Source organism: Vollenhovia emeryi, unplaced genomic scaffold, assembly GCF_000949405.1.
Source record: "Vollenhovia emeryi isolate VEMERY1.0 unplaced genomic scaffold, V.emery_V1.0 DF939125.1, whole genome shotgun sequence".
NCBI classification, from domain to species: Eukaryota; Metazoa; Arthropoda; class Insecta; order Hymenoptera; family Formicidae; genus Vollenhovia; species Vollenhovia emeryi.
The window spans coordinates 2,324,995-2,344,368 of record NW_011967241.1 but is presented as its reverse complement, the minus strand read 5'-3'; the positions used below and the strand labels follow the sequence as shown (position 1 = coordinate 2,344,368).

General features: G+C 36.7%; 1 protein-coding gene across 16 annotated transcripts in view; it reads right to left on the bottom strand.

Annotated features, from left to right (window-relative positions):
- LOC105569254 (glutamate receptor ionotropic, NMDA 2B) overlaps positions 1-19,374 on the bottom strand; it is a 160,524-nt gene that overhangs the window by 10,069 nt on the left and 131,081 nt on the right. For 14 of the 16 annotated variants that reach the window (XR_001009487.1, XR_001009488.1, XM_012025571.1 and 11 more), the window contains 9 exons: positions 16,928-17,157; positions 6,268-6,415; positions 5,208-5,391; positions 4,757-4,896; positions 3,998-4,110; positions 3,101-3,385; positions 1,839-2,020; positions 1,436-1,671; positions 765-958 (listed from right to left, as the gene is read on the bottom strand). Coding sequence is in view for 14 of the 16 variants with exons in the window: in XM_012025571.1 (XP_011880961.1) it covers positions 765-958; positions 1,436-1,671; positions 1,839-2,020; positions 3,101-3,385; positions 3,998-4,110; positions 4,757-4,896; positions 5,208-5,391; positions 6,268-6,415; positions 16,928-17,157 (1,712 nt within the window). In the remaining 2 variants the exon portion in view is untranslated. The remainder of the gene's footprint in view (positions 1-764; positions 959-1,435; positions 1,672-1,838; positions 2,021-3,100; positions 3,386-3,997; positions 4,111-4,756; positions 4,897-5,207; positions 5,392-6,267; positions 6,416-16,927; positions 17,158-19,374) is intronic. The other 2 variants (XM_012025573.1, XM_012025579.1) reach the window with 1 other exon arrangement.

The following is a 19,374-nucleotide window of genomic DNA, read 5'->3' as shown; positions in this document are numbered from 1 at the left end:
ATGTTTTGATGTAATTCAAGAGAGAAAATATTTCTCGCAAACAATTCTTATTTTTTTAACCCCTTTAAATTGCTTTCGCAAACACTGTATTTTTATTTGCGCTGTATAATAGTTATATTTACAATATCCTCAAATATACACTGAAAAAACAATCGCGTTTAAAATATAAATTAATTCAATTTTTGCTGTGCTGAAATATTGCGCTGAAATTGGATAGAAAGTTTATTGCAGCTAGATATTATGCAATATTGATTCACTTTTATTTTCACGCTGTAAAGCCAACGTATTTTCTTTTACTCCCGTTTAGTATTAAAAAATTGTCAATATCAATAACTTGTAATATCAGATTTCCATTTTCTCATTTGAACCGTGACGTTTTCGGCATTAAAAGATTAATCGTATCAAAAAAATGCCTCATTTGTCATACAGACTTCTGACGCAGATGTTAAGGCAATTTAATTTCGAAATTTGCGAACTCTTCCCGTTTTACCAGAGAGAAATAAAATCAGTCGAACGGAAAACTGTTATGAACGAATTGCTCGCGAGGGTATGACGCTTTATCGGATATTAAGCGACCGAGTTCGAAGATAATCGAACGGCATGACTGATCATCGGGAAGGACAAGCCTCTGCCTTCGCAAACTGTACGATTCAACTTGATCAATTCAGCTCTTCGCTCGATCGCATTGCAAATACCCGGTGCAGTCGAGTACTTTCGTAGCTTAATACGGAATTAAACGGTATTAGAAGAAGGGCGGAGCGTACTTGGTCTGGGTGGGCTTTATTCCATGGGCCTCGAGATCCTTCTCAAGCTGCCGTATCCTGATCTTGGCCATGTCGAGCTCGTGCTTGACCTTCCACAAGTGGGTGTCGCAGATCGGATCCTTGCATCTGTGGTGCCTCAAGATGTCCTGCGCTTCGTACACTGCACCCCGAAAGGTCAACGACTTCCCTACGCTCTTTAAATAACAAAATTTCCGCATTATCACCCCCCTTCGTCACCTTTTCTTTCCAATACAAATCTTCTAAAGTATATGGAAATAGATATCGAGCAATAGGAAAAATGTCTATGCAAGAATGTACAAATATATTTGTAAAGAATTGTAGGAATATTTCTATTAAAGTGTTGTTCAATATGCGCTTTTATCCTTTTATCAATTATTGCCAAGACGTGTCAAACATATATTTTGTATTATATTTCGTTATTAAATTCTAATAAATTGTTACTAATTAAATTGCTCTGTTGAAAAGTGCACGAATTCTATCGTTATTGAAAAATAGTCGGTTCAGATTGGTTACATATTTGTAAAAAATATCATTAATGTTTACACATCCGTCGTCTCCTGTGGGTGGTTTTAAAACTAAGAATGACCTAGTTCTAGAAATAGCACAGAAAATTACGAGATTTCTGCGATATTAAAATCCACGATGCTTACTAGGCTGAAAATGGCGCATGTGCCACCGTCGTCGCTTTTCGCCAGGTGCTGTCTGATGTATTTGAAATACAGATGTTCCAGAAGTAAAAGAACTGCCGCCAAAAGTATGCCCATCATCAATAAGAGAAACGCGCTCAAGAATTGCTCCAATGCTAGGGGATCACTACTCTTTTGTACTTCCCTCCCAGGCTTACACGTCCCAGTCATCCAGTATCTTCTCAGTCGCTCCAGATCTCCTAAAATTAAAAGAAACGCATGTAGGGTACGCAGAAATAAATTCGTCAAGTGAAATTTAAGGATCCGTGTATTTTACACACACACACACACACACACACACAGAAAGAACTTTTAGATGTGAAAGTATTCGTTGGGACGCTTAAAAAGATTTCAAGCACAAAAGTACCGTTATCCCTGTAGTCCAATAGCCGTTTGTTGAACATTTGTAAGTATTTTGAATTCCTGGAAAATGCCAGACCGTATCCCGTCATGGCGTACCACTGTCCGACTGTCAGCAGTCGACAATCCTCGTTCTGGGCGACCGAATAATCCAAGACTGTACCGTCGTAAATGAACGCATCCAAATCTCTGCAGAAGTTATAACAGAGTGTTCTGTACCTCATTGCATCTCCGTAAGGGTACTTTAAATCGACATTACGACGAAGCCAACGACTCGAAGGATCCTCTTTTAATTTATGGTATTTACATAATACTATACATGGAATTAGATGCTCCACTTTAGAGGCGATTAAATTCCTTTAATGAATTTTAAACCGACGTATTTCTTCATACCATTCCTTTACTACGTTTGTTGAAAATACATTTATACGTAACGCGAAAATGTAAATGAATCAAATAAAATATTTTATTTCAGTTATTAAAATTTCCTGCAATTTTTATACGAAATCTGTGCACTGAACAAAAAAACACGCAGATTTAAAAATTTATTTTTTAAATAGATATCCGCACATTTGTTTATAGGGAAATTTTATACCAATATGTATTTGAGAAATAAAATTAAGCGTGGAAACGACCTTACTGGCACTCCTTTATTCTATTACACTTTACAACGTTTCGGCCAGTAATACTGGTCCTCTCCTTTCGCCGTTCCAACGCCGATGACTAGACGCAATGTACTGCGATCTCTTTAACGTTTGACATAATTTCACATCTTAAATTTCGATTTAATTTATTATATATATTTATTAATTTTTTATGATAAAAAACAACTTAATTGTTATTTCGATTCCTTGCTTCGTGGGACCATATATTATAGCTCTTTCTGTTCTTCAGACATTTGCGGGTATTAATGTAAGTTCGTTACCTGTAGAGGACCAGTGTTACCCTAGTAGCATAGTGCATTGGCTAAACGTTGGCCCAACACAACCAAATATTGGGCCAATGTTTGTTCAATGCACTGTGCTATTAGGGTACTGGCCGAAACGTTGTAAAGCTTTAATAGAATAAAGAAGTGCCAGTAAGGTCGTTTCCACACTTAATTGTATTTCTTAAATTCTCGACTAGCGTTAATATATCTGCTGTTGGAACATATACTTGCTACGCTATGTTACTTGTAAATAATCGTTTCGAGTTTTCTTTGTCAAGTACAATTTTTAATTGTACAACTGTTGATAAATAAATTTAGAATTACATCGCAAAGTTGCTTACCCACTGACGACAGCTTCGACGCCGTCTGCAACGCTGCTTTTGTTGAAAGCCCTCATATAAGAGTGCATCTCTTTGAAGTATTTCGCTAACGTACTATCTGTGTGACTCCACGGTACTGTGCCGAATTTGAACATTGGTTTGTGAGAATAGGGTTTAGCGAGCCTATGATCGTCCACGCCGCTGAATTCGTGGAACTCCTCCCGCGTGATCATGAAGGCAGCCAGATTGGCAGTGTAAATGGCGAGGAAGACCACGGCAAATAACGCCCAGACGTTTGTCATAAATCTATGTAGACAGTACATCGACATTTTGTATTAACAATTTTTATAAATTCTTTGAAACTACCATACGTGTGCATTATAAATGTTTAATCTAGACATTTCGCAAATTTTCGGAGAATCAATAAACACGTTATTTAAATCGACCAGATAATGTTTGCTAATAAATATTTTAATAGTAATTCCTGTTTTTAATATATGTATATACGAAGCATGCGTTAAATTTTAACAAGCTTCCATCTTTAGCCTCCTTTCAATTTGACAATTACGATACGTTCACCTCCAAATATTCTATTATTCCAATAAACTTAATTAATTAAATTAATTTGACTCACAAAACTTGAGCTGCATCAACAGAGCGCATAACTTACGTCAAACAGTAATTTGTAATTCGAGTCAATATGATTGACGATTCATAAGTAGCCGGAGTAATTTACATTTTAGAGCGGTTGTCGCAAGCAAATGTTTGCCCAGGAACATTTATGCACAGCGGCCGATCTCGAATAATTAAGCGAAGAGGCGGAAGACTAATTTGTCGCTCGAGTTCTATCTCGGGTCGGTAATTAAAATTCGTCGGGCGAACGACGTTTCTGGGGGGAAAAGGATCCTTTTCACTGACCTGGCTGTAAATCCTCTGGGAGAGTCGATATGGACGGCAGCCTGAAATAATACGGCCCAAACCAGCCAGTACGTGCGACAAAACGAAAATCGATGATTCGTCGATGGATTGTTCTGTAGAAAGGGAAAAACTGATATCGTATTATCGTCGAAAATTTCATGCGTAACGACAACACGGACAATCGTCAAACTGTCCGTGTGCACATTGTCAGAAAATTAGTACATCGTCATCAGGTCTTTTTCAATAGACAATTTTATTTCATTGTTACGATCATGATTACAACATCGATACATTTAGACACTAGTCGTCAGTTTATGTAGGAACGTAGTGACTTTTATAAATTTCTGCAACTACATGCAACACAAATAACATGGTGACTTTAATAAAATTGTGCAAAATACATGCAAAACAAATATACATAATGCTGAAAAGAAGTTATGTTATATTATATGTATAATTATATAGGGAATATCACTATCTACATAAGAAAGACACACAAAGTAATAGATTCTTCAACAAAATTTTCGTTAATTATATAAAATTGTATAAACAACACAGGCAAATTAAAAGTCAGTATAATATTATTCTAGCAAACGTGTTCTTTTTATTTTCTGACTGGCAAGCACCGAGGCATGCACTGGAATTAATTAGTTACTATTCTAATTGACGCTATGCCATTTGTGCATTGAGAGGTGAAGGTGCGAACGAGGAAGAAACACATATACACGTACAGTTAGTAAAAAGCGAAATAAAAAATACCAGTTTTTGCGCAGCGCCTGAAGGGTTTACCTTCATGTCGAAACCGGAAGGCGATGCCCATTCGAAGAGTAGTATCATTACCGTTGCGGCGTGTATGGCAACAATGCCCACCAGCATCCACGAAGCCGTGTCGAATGGTTCTGAAAATTGCATTATTAGATGCTAAAGTGAATTTCCGTTGCAGCATTTACCATTCGCCGCGTATTTTCGTGCGGTGACGATTCGTGCGAAATTACTGCTTTTGTAAATACTCTCCTAATTTATGCAGCGATATTAACGATTCGAAATAATATTACTATCCGCCTCTGCAAATATTTTACGAAAATTTACGTAACATCGTTTATTAACAGCAAATACGGCGTGCAATTTTTCAAACGTGTATAGTCGACGTTTCTAAATATGTCATTGTAAACGTCGTTTATGAAGCGGTCTCTACAAATGCAATTCTCACCTAAAAACGCAGTGGGAGATATTATGCCTGTTCTTTTTGCTACAATAATGGCGATACCAGTTTCCATATAAGGTACAGTGAAATCGACCACCGCTTCTCTTTCCGAGTTGATCATCAACGAAGTCATCACCATGTCGGTCTTTCGGTTGACCAGATCAGCTATAAGCCCGTTCCATTTCCCATTCTGCATATAATAGTTGATAAACCGTGACATTTGTTAGATATGTCGAAAAATGTCGCTGCCGTATGCGAAATTGTTTTTATCAAACGAATCAACACACAAATAAAAATTAACACAGGTTAATTTCATTTAATACTTGTTTAGATTTATAAGTGTAAAAATATATAAACGTATAATGGAATAAAACGCCGAGAGAATTATTTTGCATGCCACGCAAGATTTAAACTGGTTGTATTCTCTCGTCACTTTTGTACCAATGGTCGTAATTTAACACGCAGTCTCGCGAGAGAGAAATGCGAAATGACGATGATGCGATAACGTGATTAGAACGTACGATAAATGAGAAATTATTTGCTTTTAGGCCATTCAAGCTGTCGCTGAAGCGTAAATATATGTCGCATCGTCGGAAGCAACTTTTGTGCAGCGGAAATTAAACGCGTCGAAAGCTCGTTCATGCGTACATTTTGTAATAACAGTCATCAATAGCGGGTCAACACACGTGCTTGCGGAGAATTATGATCATCAGATAATTCAGCTCTCAAATTACACCGCTCTAAGTCTATAGGGTTGCGACAGGGGAACGCAATGTTATCCCTATTTTTTATATTCGGCAAATGTGTCAAATATGTACAGACAGATGCGTATAAAGCGACAGGCACGCTAGGCATGCTTAGCCGCATTGCATTTTGCTCGTGACGTTACTCGTCTGCTGCAGACACGAAAGGACAGAAATTTTAAACGTCCTAAAGGAAGAAATAAGCGCGCAGTTGCGGATGCGGTAAATGCTCCGCGGGAATTTTCTCGTTGCATTACAAGACACATTTATCTTCCGTGCGACGTAAGTAAGCAGCACCTTTCATGAATTTTGCTCGAGCTTACCTCCAAAGTACCCCACTTGCCGTCTTCCACCCTTACGAGCTCGTAAGTGAAACCAATTTCCTCGGAAAACTTCTGCAGCAGATCGATGCAAAATCCACTACAGCATTGATAAAAGCTCTCATTCTTCTGTGCCGATTGGAGATCGATTCTGGAACATAAAACGAGAGCTTGCAGTACTTGTATATGTCGGATATGGAAGATCGCGTGTATTTTATATTCGCGCGTACAACTTTGGAAGAGAATATAGTAAACAATAAAAGATCCTTTAAGCCTGAGAGATTTTCGACTTATAACTTGCATGTATGTAATTTGTTGCAAGTTAGAGAGAATGTGTAGTTTCGTCGAAAATTATTAAAGGTACGTAAGAAAATGTTATTTATCTGTGAAAGATATTAAAAATGTCTAAACAAAACAGAATTATAATAAGCTACAATCGCATTTTTAAAGAAGTTCTTAACCAATGAGACATCTGCGAAAAGTTTTCCATTTAAGCGTCCTGAGTTTTTGCCTCAGGAATTTTTGGTCGTTCCTTTAAACAATTGGTCCACTCTTTATCCCGGTATAAGCAAGGTGCAATTAAATTCACCGCAGCTGTGCCATTCGGGTCAGATGTCGTCGGGGCAAGAACTGACAGCCATTGTTGGTCGCCTTTTGAGAAAATCGCCCCTCGGAATGAAGCCCTTTCATGCGTCTGACATATACAACTAACAAGATTCACTCTGAGAGTAACATTAAATTCTTTTGTGCGTTAAGTCTAAGTTACGATTAATGCTGATACACCAAGGCCCTAGGATGCAATATTATTGAGATAAACAAAATATGATATAAAGGGTGTAAAGAGAAATATAACGTTTACAATAAATACCCGTTAGTTTTATTGTATTTACGACTGTATCAACGACAAAACAGAATTATATCAATTATATCAACCAAACTATATAACGCAACAGATTTCAAAGAGTCGCGTAATAACAATTTCTCTGTTATACAGTCGTGGATCGTAAAAATTTATATAGGCTGTGCGCATTGTAATTCTCCTCGAATTACAACTAAATTGACTGATATCGTAGAACTTTTATGCGCTGTTTGCAGGGTGTTAAACATCGATTGGTATTGTTTCCTTTCCTGAGTGTTTGAAAAACGTAAACATGCCTCATGTGTAACATGGAACAGCCGTATGGTTTTGATTGCAATATGAGTTAAACACGTTTTGACACAAGTACATTAACGATGTATTGATCCTCCGAATAGTAAATTGCTTAAATTGACGATAGCGAGTAATAATTGTTTCAAACAGTTGTTCGGCCGTATTTTATTTGCAGTCGAATGAATGCGGCCGATTCCATCGAAGCGTTACTTCAAATTGCCGATTAAAAGTTTGCCGACATCGCTTTACAGACGCCGTGCTCTATTTAGCATGGTGGCCGGTAGAGTAACAAATGTTTTTTTTTTCATTTTCATCGTTGCAGTGAAATATTGAAGATTAAATTTGTTCGGAAATATGAAGCGTTTGAACGATATGCGTATAAACGTAGGTAATAGAGTTCAATACGAATCTATTTAAGAAATCTTATTTAAATTTTAGAAAGCAATACATGTTGCACATTTAAATTGCGCTCGTAAGAAATTCTCATAAATGTTGTTCGCCAATAAATTAAAATATTAGCAATCATTTTCCCCTCTCAATTGTTTTACTTTTCGTCCCGGTGCACTCTGTACGTCATAATGATCAATAATTAATCGATAAGTGTGCTTTTTCAAAACAAGGCGCTTTCAAGAAAAAAAAACCGCACGTAAAAGAGAAATAAAATCTGGAAATGTTGGCTGATAGATATAAGTCTCCGCAACGGTATATTCGGCAGACTTTTGCATTGTTTACGGTGTCGATTACGGCATTTTTGTCGATACGCTGACACGTATGCGACGCACGAAAATATCGGATTCCAATGCCCACACGTGAATAAAATTCGGTATTGTACGCTATCCTCTCTTTCGTATCATATTTCCGATTTTGAGGAATAAGTGCATATACGTTTGTGTGCTTGAGTGTTTTTATATAATTTTTATATAATTGAATTTCCCTCGAGAAGAGATTGTTTGTACAAAAGAGATAATGCTAATTAGAACCTTGTCGAAAATCTTTTACGTAACATAACATAATGCAATATGTTATCTATTTTCATACGGCATACGAAAATACATCTACAAATGTATATTAGCTGCCACACAAACGTCTTAATCTTACTAAAAGTTTGCGCCCCTTTTGTTTCAAGTGAAAATATTTGTCAAGGGGAAGAGAGCATAAAGACGAAGTCGCACCGGCATAAAATAGATAGAGGACACATATGTCTCGCGATGCGACAAGACGCGAGGTCCCAATGGAAGTATATGCCGGAATCGGTGGTGATAAAATCGAATACGTATTCGTGGGTCAGCTTGGCGACGATGCCTAGAAAAGTACCATGGCGGAGGCACCACCATAAAACGTCCCGCACTGACGTTTATTGCCACTCTCTTCGCAGTGGCACGCGGCGCGTAAAAGGTGCTCACAATTTCGAGGGAATGCGCGGCCCGCTGTTGCCGCCGAGAAAAATGTAGCGTCGCATTAAAAGTGAGAAGTTCACGACCGTAATGCCTTCAACTTTTCAGTCTCCGTCGCGTACTGCGTCGGATAAGAAGCGAAAACTTTGATGTTACTCCTCGGAGTTGACATTTTCATGAGATTTTGCGACACTGCCCGATGTGAAGGGGCATTATGTCTTCTGCGATAGCTTATTTAACGTAACAGACCCTCGTAAATTAATTTTACGCGGTGTATTACGTTGTTTATCGCTTGGAAGAGATTGAGAATTTACTTTTGTTATATTTATGATAATAAGTAGACACCTAAAGATTAAATATTGCCTTTCGTTTCCTGGAAATATACTTGCAATAAGAGTACAATAGGTGTACACCTATGAATACTACACGGGAAAAAATTATGCAACATCAGTAAATAAAATAACAATCAGTATTAATAGAAAATAAAATGTTAGATAGTTGTCTTAATAATCTGGACATTTAGTTAAATGTCTAAAATTTAAATCCATAGCAAAAACACTTGAGTGAATTATTTTTGTTTGTGGCAGCCCGTGACGTTAACATTTAATTCAAGCAACTTCATTTTCTTTTTAATTCAACAGCATTTTTTCCCGCGTATTTTTCGAGACACTTAACTGATTCGCTTTTAACAGTTACAATTTTAAATTAAATATACGGCGCGAATGATAAATTGTTCATGTAAAAGCATTCAAAATTATACACGCCGAAACTGTAGCGCTTCTCATGAATTATTTCCGAGTTCCTAAAGCCAGGATCGATAAAGCTGTACGTAACAAACTTTCTTATTGTTTTGACGTCGAACAGTGACGTTAACGTATCTGCTTTAAAAGATATGTGCTACCAATAATTTATGATAACGTTATATAATTCACACACCGTTGCACGTTACACAGATATATCTTGTAACTTTTCATCAGGATGGCGACGAAACTATACATTGCTAGAGGACGGAAATGAGCTCTTCCTTCTCTGAAGTAAGATTCTTGGAAATTGCGTAATATTATGGTAACTTTGAAATTTCATATATACGAGCTGTCGCTGCTAGCTCTCTGATAACATCTCCAAGATTAAACACTTGGACATCTCCACACTCAATGTTGCAATAAGTAAATTTGCGCATTGCGATGCGCAAAATTATTGCCGAACTAATATGAGTTTACAATTTTTAACAATAATGATTTAATTTATTATCACGTAAGAAGCTAAGCGATAACTAAAAAATTCTGATACGATAAAGTTGGTATTATGTTTTATTTTTACTTCTTCATTCTTCATATTTTTTTTTAAATAGCGCTTGTCTTCATGCGAAAAACAATACGGCCAGATGCATTTACTTACATACGTCAACACTTGTCAACATTTTTAATATATGAACAAAACCTCAACTTTCTTAAAATGTTTTCTTATTTCCGAACAAATATTTTATACGACACAATCTATCATATTTCACGATAAAATTTATTTACTTATTTACATCGAATAAAGATCGCGTGAAGGTAAAACATTTTCTCCGAGTCTACGCTCCCGAAAGGAATTATGTAAACAGATTTTGTAATCCGTTCTTCATACCGTCGTTTAATCTGCATATGTTATACCTTTTTACATCATGTTCAGTATATTTCGTCTATGTGTTATTATAATCGCCAACAATGAAACAGACCGATCCTATAGCCAATTGCGCAAGAAACTAAATTATCTAACCGCAAAAATAAATGCATAGCCACGATTTACACGACGAGTGACGCACAAGACTCTTCCTGCCACTCGGCAATAATGGAGTGCACTCAAAGTCACGGACACGTTTGTCTGACAGTAACGCACGTCTACTACTGCGAGCGGGTAATGTAGAGTAAAACTGGTACGGGTGCATTATATAAAACGACATTAATCACGAGCTTCATTTGCGTAATTTTAGTTCAGCGGACGATGCCTGACGTTGATGTTCCCAGAGACACGTGTGAAAATGTGCCAACTCTATTGGCCGCAATTGATGAAAATTCTCTTTCGTTCCTCATAATGCGAAGAACCGACTCCCCATATTGCCTTGGCTATTCATATATTCGGTGCATTGATTGCCACGACCGCAAGTGCCGTAAAAATGTACTTTAAATCCGCATCACGGATCCAACGACAGTGATTTGTCACAACAGACAGCCGGTTATCGTAGATCCGTTTTGCCGCGCATCAGAAACATGAAAAATGAACGGCGGCTCTTTGCGCAGCATATTGTGATCGCTTGACGCCTGACAAATAAATCGTTTCTCGAGGATTAAAGTAGCCAGTACGACCGTGATACGTTTCTGCGATTAACCTTTTGATCGAGATCTATTCTTGCTTCGGTAAATCATGTTTCATCACGTTCTCACTTTCTCCTGCTTTACTTGCAACACTTAAATTATTTTTCTGAGCCGATAATTATATTTCGTAGTTCAAATTAACAAAAGTAATCAAAGGAAATACATTTATTTTATTCTGCTTAGTTTCTTGGACAAATTAAAAAAGATGTTTATACCGTGTATTTAATAAGAAATATATTTTAGGCATTTGTCTACGTTTCCCAGCAAATAGCAGCAGTACGATTTATGACATAAATCTTTCACATTGCACTTGGTATAAATTTTTTAAGTTAAATACTTTCTTACCTTTTAACAAAAATTTGATTCTCCCGAGAGGATAATTAAGTTCCCCTTCTTTCGAACATGTTTTCTCAGCACCTCGCGTTAAAAATCTCATTGAATTACTCGGCGGTCTGTCAAGTGTGTTACTACTTTACGAAAAGTAGATTCTTTCTTCGTCCATGAAAGTAGAAGGTCGAGCTACAAAGGGCGGTTGAGCTACAAAGAGGAGTCTTTCAAGAAGTATTACACGAGAGTTCCGTTAAGGGGCTGCTTTTCGTATCGACACAACGCTCTTGCGGCATCCGAGTCTTTACACGGGCATCCGTTTTCGAAGCACGTTCACGTGGCCTTCTCGTTTCGCGGATTAGCATAAGACAGAAATTGTCAAGGATATCCGAGCTGTCTCGAATTATCGTCTTCGTCTTACGCTATATGCGTGTTGATCGCCATCGACTCGCATTTCTGAATTATCGGGAAGCGATATTGGCCGAATTAAGGAAGCCTCGGTTGGCGGACTAACGAGATATTCGATAGCCATGCATACAGATGCCGTCAAAGGACACGAATAATTGTGAATAGAATGTGATACAATAATGTATACGTCTGGATCAGATTACAAATAAATCTGTAATGCCATATTTAAATGTAACCCACAAAATACTCGCTTAATACTCAATATAATATCAATTATAGAATTATTGTACCGTAGAAACTTCAGCATTGTTCCGCGCTGCAATTCATATACGCACATGCAGTTTATCAATAAAGCTACATTAGTTACATTGTCTTTCAAGCAAAATGGACGTTGTCCATCACAGTTCATTATCATTAATTATAACGCGCTAGAGTTCAGTCTGTGTGAGCATCCCGTGACGGTGCAGCTTCAAACAATTCCACGCTAATTTTATTCATAGAAAAATTTGTACAAACATTTCATTTCTTTTTTTGCGTCACTCTCTGCTTTATTTCTTGTCGCTGCTAAAAGTCCTTCGAGATTAACGCGTATTTGCGGAAAGATATTTATGATTCGTATAACAAACATTGAAATCAAGTCGGACATCTCGGGATTAATCTAATTTCGCACGGAAACGCGCTAATGTAATTTCTTCCGCTTCCGACTCGACTGCATTCCACGCAAGATGAACCTGCGTTTCGCAAGAACTCATTCGCGTTTATATTCCGTTCCGTTCTCAAGATAAGGGCCCGGCCTTTACCATTTGTAGGTGTCTCAGCCACTTCTCTCGTAAAGGACATCCAAGTGATTTGCATATTAATGATGAGAGAGATATGTTCTCTCGCGGTCTTGCCGGAGATTATAAGTGCGTAGTAGAGTATTTAGCGCAAGGTCTACTGTTATATCATGTGGCTGTGATAGCTACCAGGGTAGAGAGTGGTGATAAAAATTAAAGCAGACGCGACGAGAATTGCGGCAGCGACAAAAACGCTAATTCAATTTTATATACCGTTGCTTTTCGATACTCGTAATAACTTATTCCATGGAAAAATAGAAAAGCAACGTTAATAAACTTTTATACCGTGTAAATGTGCACGTAAGGACACAAGTAAAAAAAGATTCGATCTTATCATAATAGAACTTCGATAAACTCATTGAAATTTCTAGCCGACATATTTTTCTCCGTCGAAAATAATCGCGACAAGGTAACATTTATTATCTCGTTCGTAGTACTCGTTTAATTGGACGAGAATGTGATCCCCAGGCCGAAGAAAAATTAAAAATGTAACGCGGACAAATTGGTATTCGTGCCAACGGTATATCATCGGTGAAACGTTACGTTCGGTATAATTTATTGCCAATTATTCTGCACCGTGCAATACCTCCGCAAGTTTCTTACAGCGCTAATATCAATTCGTTAAGCGAGAGTAACGCGCTGTTCTTCCGGGCTGCACACAATTAGCAATTAGGTAATTCGCTCCGTTCCCTCCAGCAACTGATGGAACGTAATTTTTATTTTTCATTGGCAGCAGTTAGTCGCCGCGCGCTGTACATAAAAAAGATAATACAATATGCAAGTTCCTACTAATGGTTTAATCTTTTTCAGCGCTCTCCTTATTTAAGTATGCATTCCTCGTGCACTTGTAGCCAAATACGTTTTGCCACACAGAATTTATTAGCTTAATCTATTGAAATAAAAAACATTATTTTGTGAAATGAATATGCTGCGCGTCCTTCATGTCCTGTTACATTTTTCGAATCGTGACTAAAAATCTATACAAGTTATTGCAGTAAAAAAAATTTGTAATATATAATCTAGTTGAAATCTTAATCGCATGTTGTAAAATTACACCAAGTATTGATAAAAATCTTTTATTATGTGGTAAATTAAGTACTTTTCAATCATTTCATTGTTTAATTCCTCACTGCTATCACAATCTTCATCTTTTTGCGAACACAGTTACACTTTTCTTTTGTAATTTTAACATTTACCTCCAAAATGGAAACTAACACGTCGGGCAATTGAAGATTTGTTTCCCAAGTAATTGCATGAGGATTTGTTGCGGAATTTTCAATTACACCCCTTTCCCAAAGTCCTCTCTCTTGCTGAAAGGAACTATACTAAGCGCTAATTTTCCTTCACTGTTTATCAAAGTGATAGCATGATATAATAGTTGTTTATCTAATTAATTTAAGATTAACTATTTTCTCGGTAATTAAAATATTCTTGAAACATTGTTACGTCTCGAAGAAAATGGATTCTAATTTCTTCTTAGAAGAAAGAACTTAATTTGATTATGAATATTAATAAAATTTAAGAAATATATTATGAAACAATAAGAAGCTGTAAATGTTATGAGCAGAACTCGCGAGGATATTCTTGAATTTAATAAAGATCTAGCGAAGAGAGTCGTTAAATTTTAAACGTGACAAATTGTTGCAGTTTTGCACTGTACAGAATTGTTAATTTGTAGATCTGTTTCTTCAAAAATTTTCCAATAGAATAACTGCTGTGACATCAACAATTGAAGCGGAAAATCGACTTGTATCTAATTTGTTTCCTCCTCCACTGTAATTTCCTAACGTTTCTTCGCACGAGTTGCGTTTCTCTCGAGAGAAGGAGAAGAGTTTCAATTACTTCCACGCTGTTATTCTCGCGAATGCCTTTGGGAAACTTGTCGGCGGGCTATTTTCGAAGTGCGATTCGAATCGGACTCTTGGATCTGACGTGTACAAATACACGTTAAATCGTTGTCTTCCTTTTTCCGTTCTCGTGCGTCCTGATAACTCGTAATTTAATTTTGTATCTGGAGCTTCAGTGGAATAATGGTTAAATAACAGAACGAATATTACAATCTAGTGATCCAAACTAAATATTCCGGTATCAAATTCTACGAAACAAAGAAAGCGAAATGCGAATAATTAAAAAATATGTAAACAGCAAATTTCCCAGTAAATTATTGTAAAACGTTTGGGGTAAAAATTTTTTTTAATTTTCCGCAGCGCTTAGACGTCCAAGAATCATTTGCTGTCGTGACTTTCCGGCTCAATTTTTACCCCATTCATAGTTAATAGCGCATGAATATAATAAATTGCTGGTCCAACAATTTCTTGCTGAAAAAAAGGAAAAAAATAACTAAATGTAGAGAGCCACTTTGCCTCGTACTATTTTCAACGAAGTGCTGTATTGTTTTTACACAGAAATAGATTTTTTCGCGGACCCTCGAGTTTACACTGAAAACGAGCGCTGCAACAGCTGTCGCAGGCATTATACTATATAGAGAATGCAGGCGGGAAAGAGTTTTTAACGTATATTACGTGACCCGGTTTCGTGCAAATAAATACTGTTATATGCAGAGAACGTCTGCTAGAGGCTGTAACCCCAAACGATATCGATGATACTCCAAATTGGATAACGACGTTCGAGAACACGCTCGATAAATTTTAACAATGCCGCTCGCGTTCAACGCGAAGGTCGATATAAACGACCCGATAAAAATAGCACCTGCGTTCGACTATCAGACAAAGTCACTGTCGCAATGATCGTGATTACGCCCTTTTTCATAGTATACCTCCATCGATATTTTCATCTTTATCCCCGTAAGTGCTTTATTACCCCCGTGACGTCCTCCGAGAGGCTAAGCGCAAACTCGAAAGATTTACCAAAGGCGCGTGGTAAAGTGCTTTTCAATGGATTCATTTACCGCATGATAAACGTCATTACGTGCCCCTATAAGTGTCAACTCCTCTGCCCTGATGAAACGCGAGTATTAGTCTAGTCTCGCCTGTTCAATGCTTTCAAAGGCCGGCCCTTTAATTTTGGATTGGATGTGCACAAGGCTTCTTCCAACTTGGTGTAGAAGTGACACGTGTACTTTACCAGGACTCCCTTGTAAATGAAATAAGTGTGCCGTATACTATGACGTTCGAGTTTAATATTCGGTCCTCGCTTAAAAGCAGCGCTGAGTCCGTCGTAATGAGTCGATTTCTTCGAAATAACGCGAACTGGAGCACTCGCGCCCTTACAACGTCGGTAATAAATTAGACATTTAAATTAATAGTTTAGATTATGTACATGTTTTCTGTTAATATTAATTAATCTTGGTTCACTTATTATCCAGTAAAGTTCAAATTTGATAGAAAGTCTAGAAATAAAATTAATTAATCGCTTAAATAATATGCACAAATTTACGTGATACTATTTCTTGTATATTTTAGTGCTACGTTATTATTTCATCGAGAAGAATAAATTAAAATGCAGTCTTATCAATTTCACAGAATATTACATGAGGCATTCAAGTGGTAATAGCCGGTTTCTAGTCAGACACTAAGTTAGCCAGAAATTAAACGTAACGTCATTGCCACATTTAATTTTTTTACTTATTCCAGTAATCTGAATAATACAAAACTCGTTTTAATATATAAAATAAATTAACAAAATTAAATATGATGGCTTAACAAAATAATATATAATTCAATAGAGAGTTTTTAATATATAAAAACACAATAAATTTGAATCATTCAGAAAATTAAAAGATAATTACAATCAATGTTCCTGACCTCTCTGTGATGACTTTCCCATTAATTTCTACAATGTTAAAAACACTTTTAGTAGTTGCAAAATTTTGAATTATTAATAATAATTCAAAATAATAATTAGTAATAATACATTTTTTAATTCAACCAAATTCACATAAAAAGAAAACGTTTTTAATATACAATACGGATTATTTAGCTTCTTTTCCCTGCAGATATGAAATTTATAATATAAAGTGCAATTTGTCGGAAAAGTCGCACATAAAATATTTTATGAACACAATTTTATTAACTAAGTAATCCAAGATTAAAAGGAAAAGGAGAGCATAAAAGAATATCAGTAATTATTCATTCAGACTTGCAAATACGTAAATGCTTTGAATATCAGGTTCGATATAAAGCATCGGCGGATATGTCTGTTCAACAAAAGAATCCAATTTCTCATACTTACCCAACCATATCGGAGTCCTTGGCCACTCGGCAATGAACACCGCGATCCACCAAGCATTTTCCGGTCACAGGATCGGGCGGTGCAAGATTGATGTAGGGCGGCTCCTCCAGAAAGGTTATTTTGAGGTAAAACTTCTCCGGCACGCCTTGTGGAGGAGTGTGGGTGTTGCCCGGCCAGACGATGTCCTTAATGTCCAGACCCTCTTTCTCCCAGGACTTCCAGACACCGATCTGTCGACAAGCAGACGAGAGCAAATGTGATCAAATACAGTAGCAGCTTCAATAAATCTTTCTTGAATGCCACATCGTTGGTATAATTTTGCTTTTATAATTAAAATGTCCCTTTTCATTTTGGCAAATAAAAATAAATAGCCCCAACACAGCATACTAAGGATATTACTTCACATTAATTTACCAGTGCACCGAAATTAAAAATTTCAGGAGGTTTCTACCACGGCTCTTTTTGTCCTTGTAGTTATTTCAGTGTCATCTTCCCCTCTTTCTCCATTCATGATTTATGTGTATAATTTTTGATGAGAATATTTTCTGACTTCCTTTTAAAAGTATTGTTAAAAGTTTTAAATGCTACTTAACGCCCATTTAATTACTTTAAAAGGTATCTCCTCCGTAATTTGTAATAAGCTCTTTAGTAATAATTTGTGACATTCAAAACTTTTATTTAAAGCGCGTAAAACGTTTTACGATGAAACTTCAGCTTTATTTGCTTTAAATTTCGTATCGCTGGCGCTTTATACTTGATTGCGTGCAAAATTGTTTTCAGCAGAAAGTGTCGGCGATGAAAGTATAATGTGAAACGGAAGTCAAATTACAAAGTTCTTTCTACACTTCCCTGAGTCGCTCCGTGACGAATCTGGTGCGAAAGAAGGTTTAGTTGTGCACCGATATAAACTCGTCGTGTACTTCAACTTGCTTCCTTCCCACGCCTATCGTTTCTCACTATCGGGCGCGCAATTTACTTCCTATTCAGACGAAACTGTATTCGGTAATGGAGCGCCATTAGTCAATGTCGATGAAAATTTTTAAATACATCCATCATTGCTAGCATTATCGCCTCAGGAAACTTAACATGAATCATGATTGGTCCGATCGGCAGGGACTTTAGTCATTTTGTTTACCGCCGTGAACACCGGGCCAAGATGAGGAAGAGAAACTTAATTACGCACTGAAAAAGATTTTTCGATAACGTTAAACAGAAATACAATTACAGGGTGGCGCGTACAAAACCGGCCACAACGCAAAATACAGTTGCACCAGTTTACTTAAACAACAGAACGTTTCATCAAAAAAAAAAAAAAAAAACTTAGCAATGCTAAATGCGTATCGTATGTGTATGGCAAATAACAGTAACGTATATAATAACAAAATATTTGGAGAACAAATAAAACAGTAAAACTGTATTTTCTTTTTGCGTTCGAGTGTGCCACGCCAAGTGCAGAATCACTCCAGCATCCCCACGTGGCTACCACGGATATTATATGTAGTTATTTAAACAATGTGTTCTAAAAAATAACAAAATGATTCCATAATTTGCATATCAATCTCATCCCGTATTCCTTCATGTGATATTAAGAGCGTTGCGGCTTTGCCCTGAGCCATTCAGTAACAGATGGGCTACTAAAATGTAAAATTAACGCGGATGTAATTTGCGTCGGTTATTAAAATCATTTGCACATACGCCGGACGTTTCTGTACGTTGAAACTTATGGTCGACCCGGATTATGTAGGTGAAAATACGTGACCGCCGTGTCGAAAAGACACGTGGGCGGCATTGAAAAGTGCACTTACGCCCGCTTTTCTGCATCTCTCGCGCGGAATTCGTAAAAGCTTCGTCAAAAAGTTATATCTATCAATTTTTGATAATCGCAGATCCTTACTGTATTGTTGCAACACGAATGGACGATGTCTATAAAAAAAAAACGAAACACATAGAAAACTTAGTCTGTTTTACTGACATCAAATTTTTAATTTTCTCGATTTGCTTATTGAAAATTGAGATTCTTTTGACCTTCCTTTAATACAAACAGTTTAGAAAATATAAATTCGTGAAATAACAGCAGTAAGTTTCATAAAATTATTTCTTTAATATCGAAATCAAGTTTAGTCGTGAATTTAAATTAACATTATAATTATAATTTTTTTCTAAATAATACAAAAATAATCTTGTGTTTTAAAAAATTAAAAAATGATTCCACAATTTACATATCAATCTGCATCCAACAGAGACAAAGTGTTCCTGTAATAAATGCAGGCATTAACTTTTGGTGATTAAAGACAAATAAATCTTCAAGTTTATCTCAAAAGAAACCTTTGTGTCACGATGGCTGGAGGAAATTAGAAAGGACGGAAGTTACTTGTTAATTAATAATCTCTCTGCAAGGCAATATCAGTTTCTCATTATATATTATTGAAAATCGATTCTAAATATTC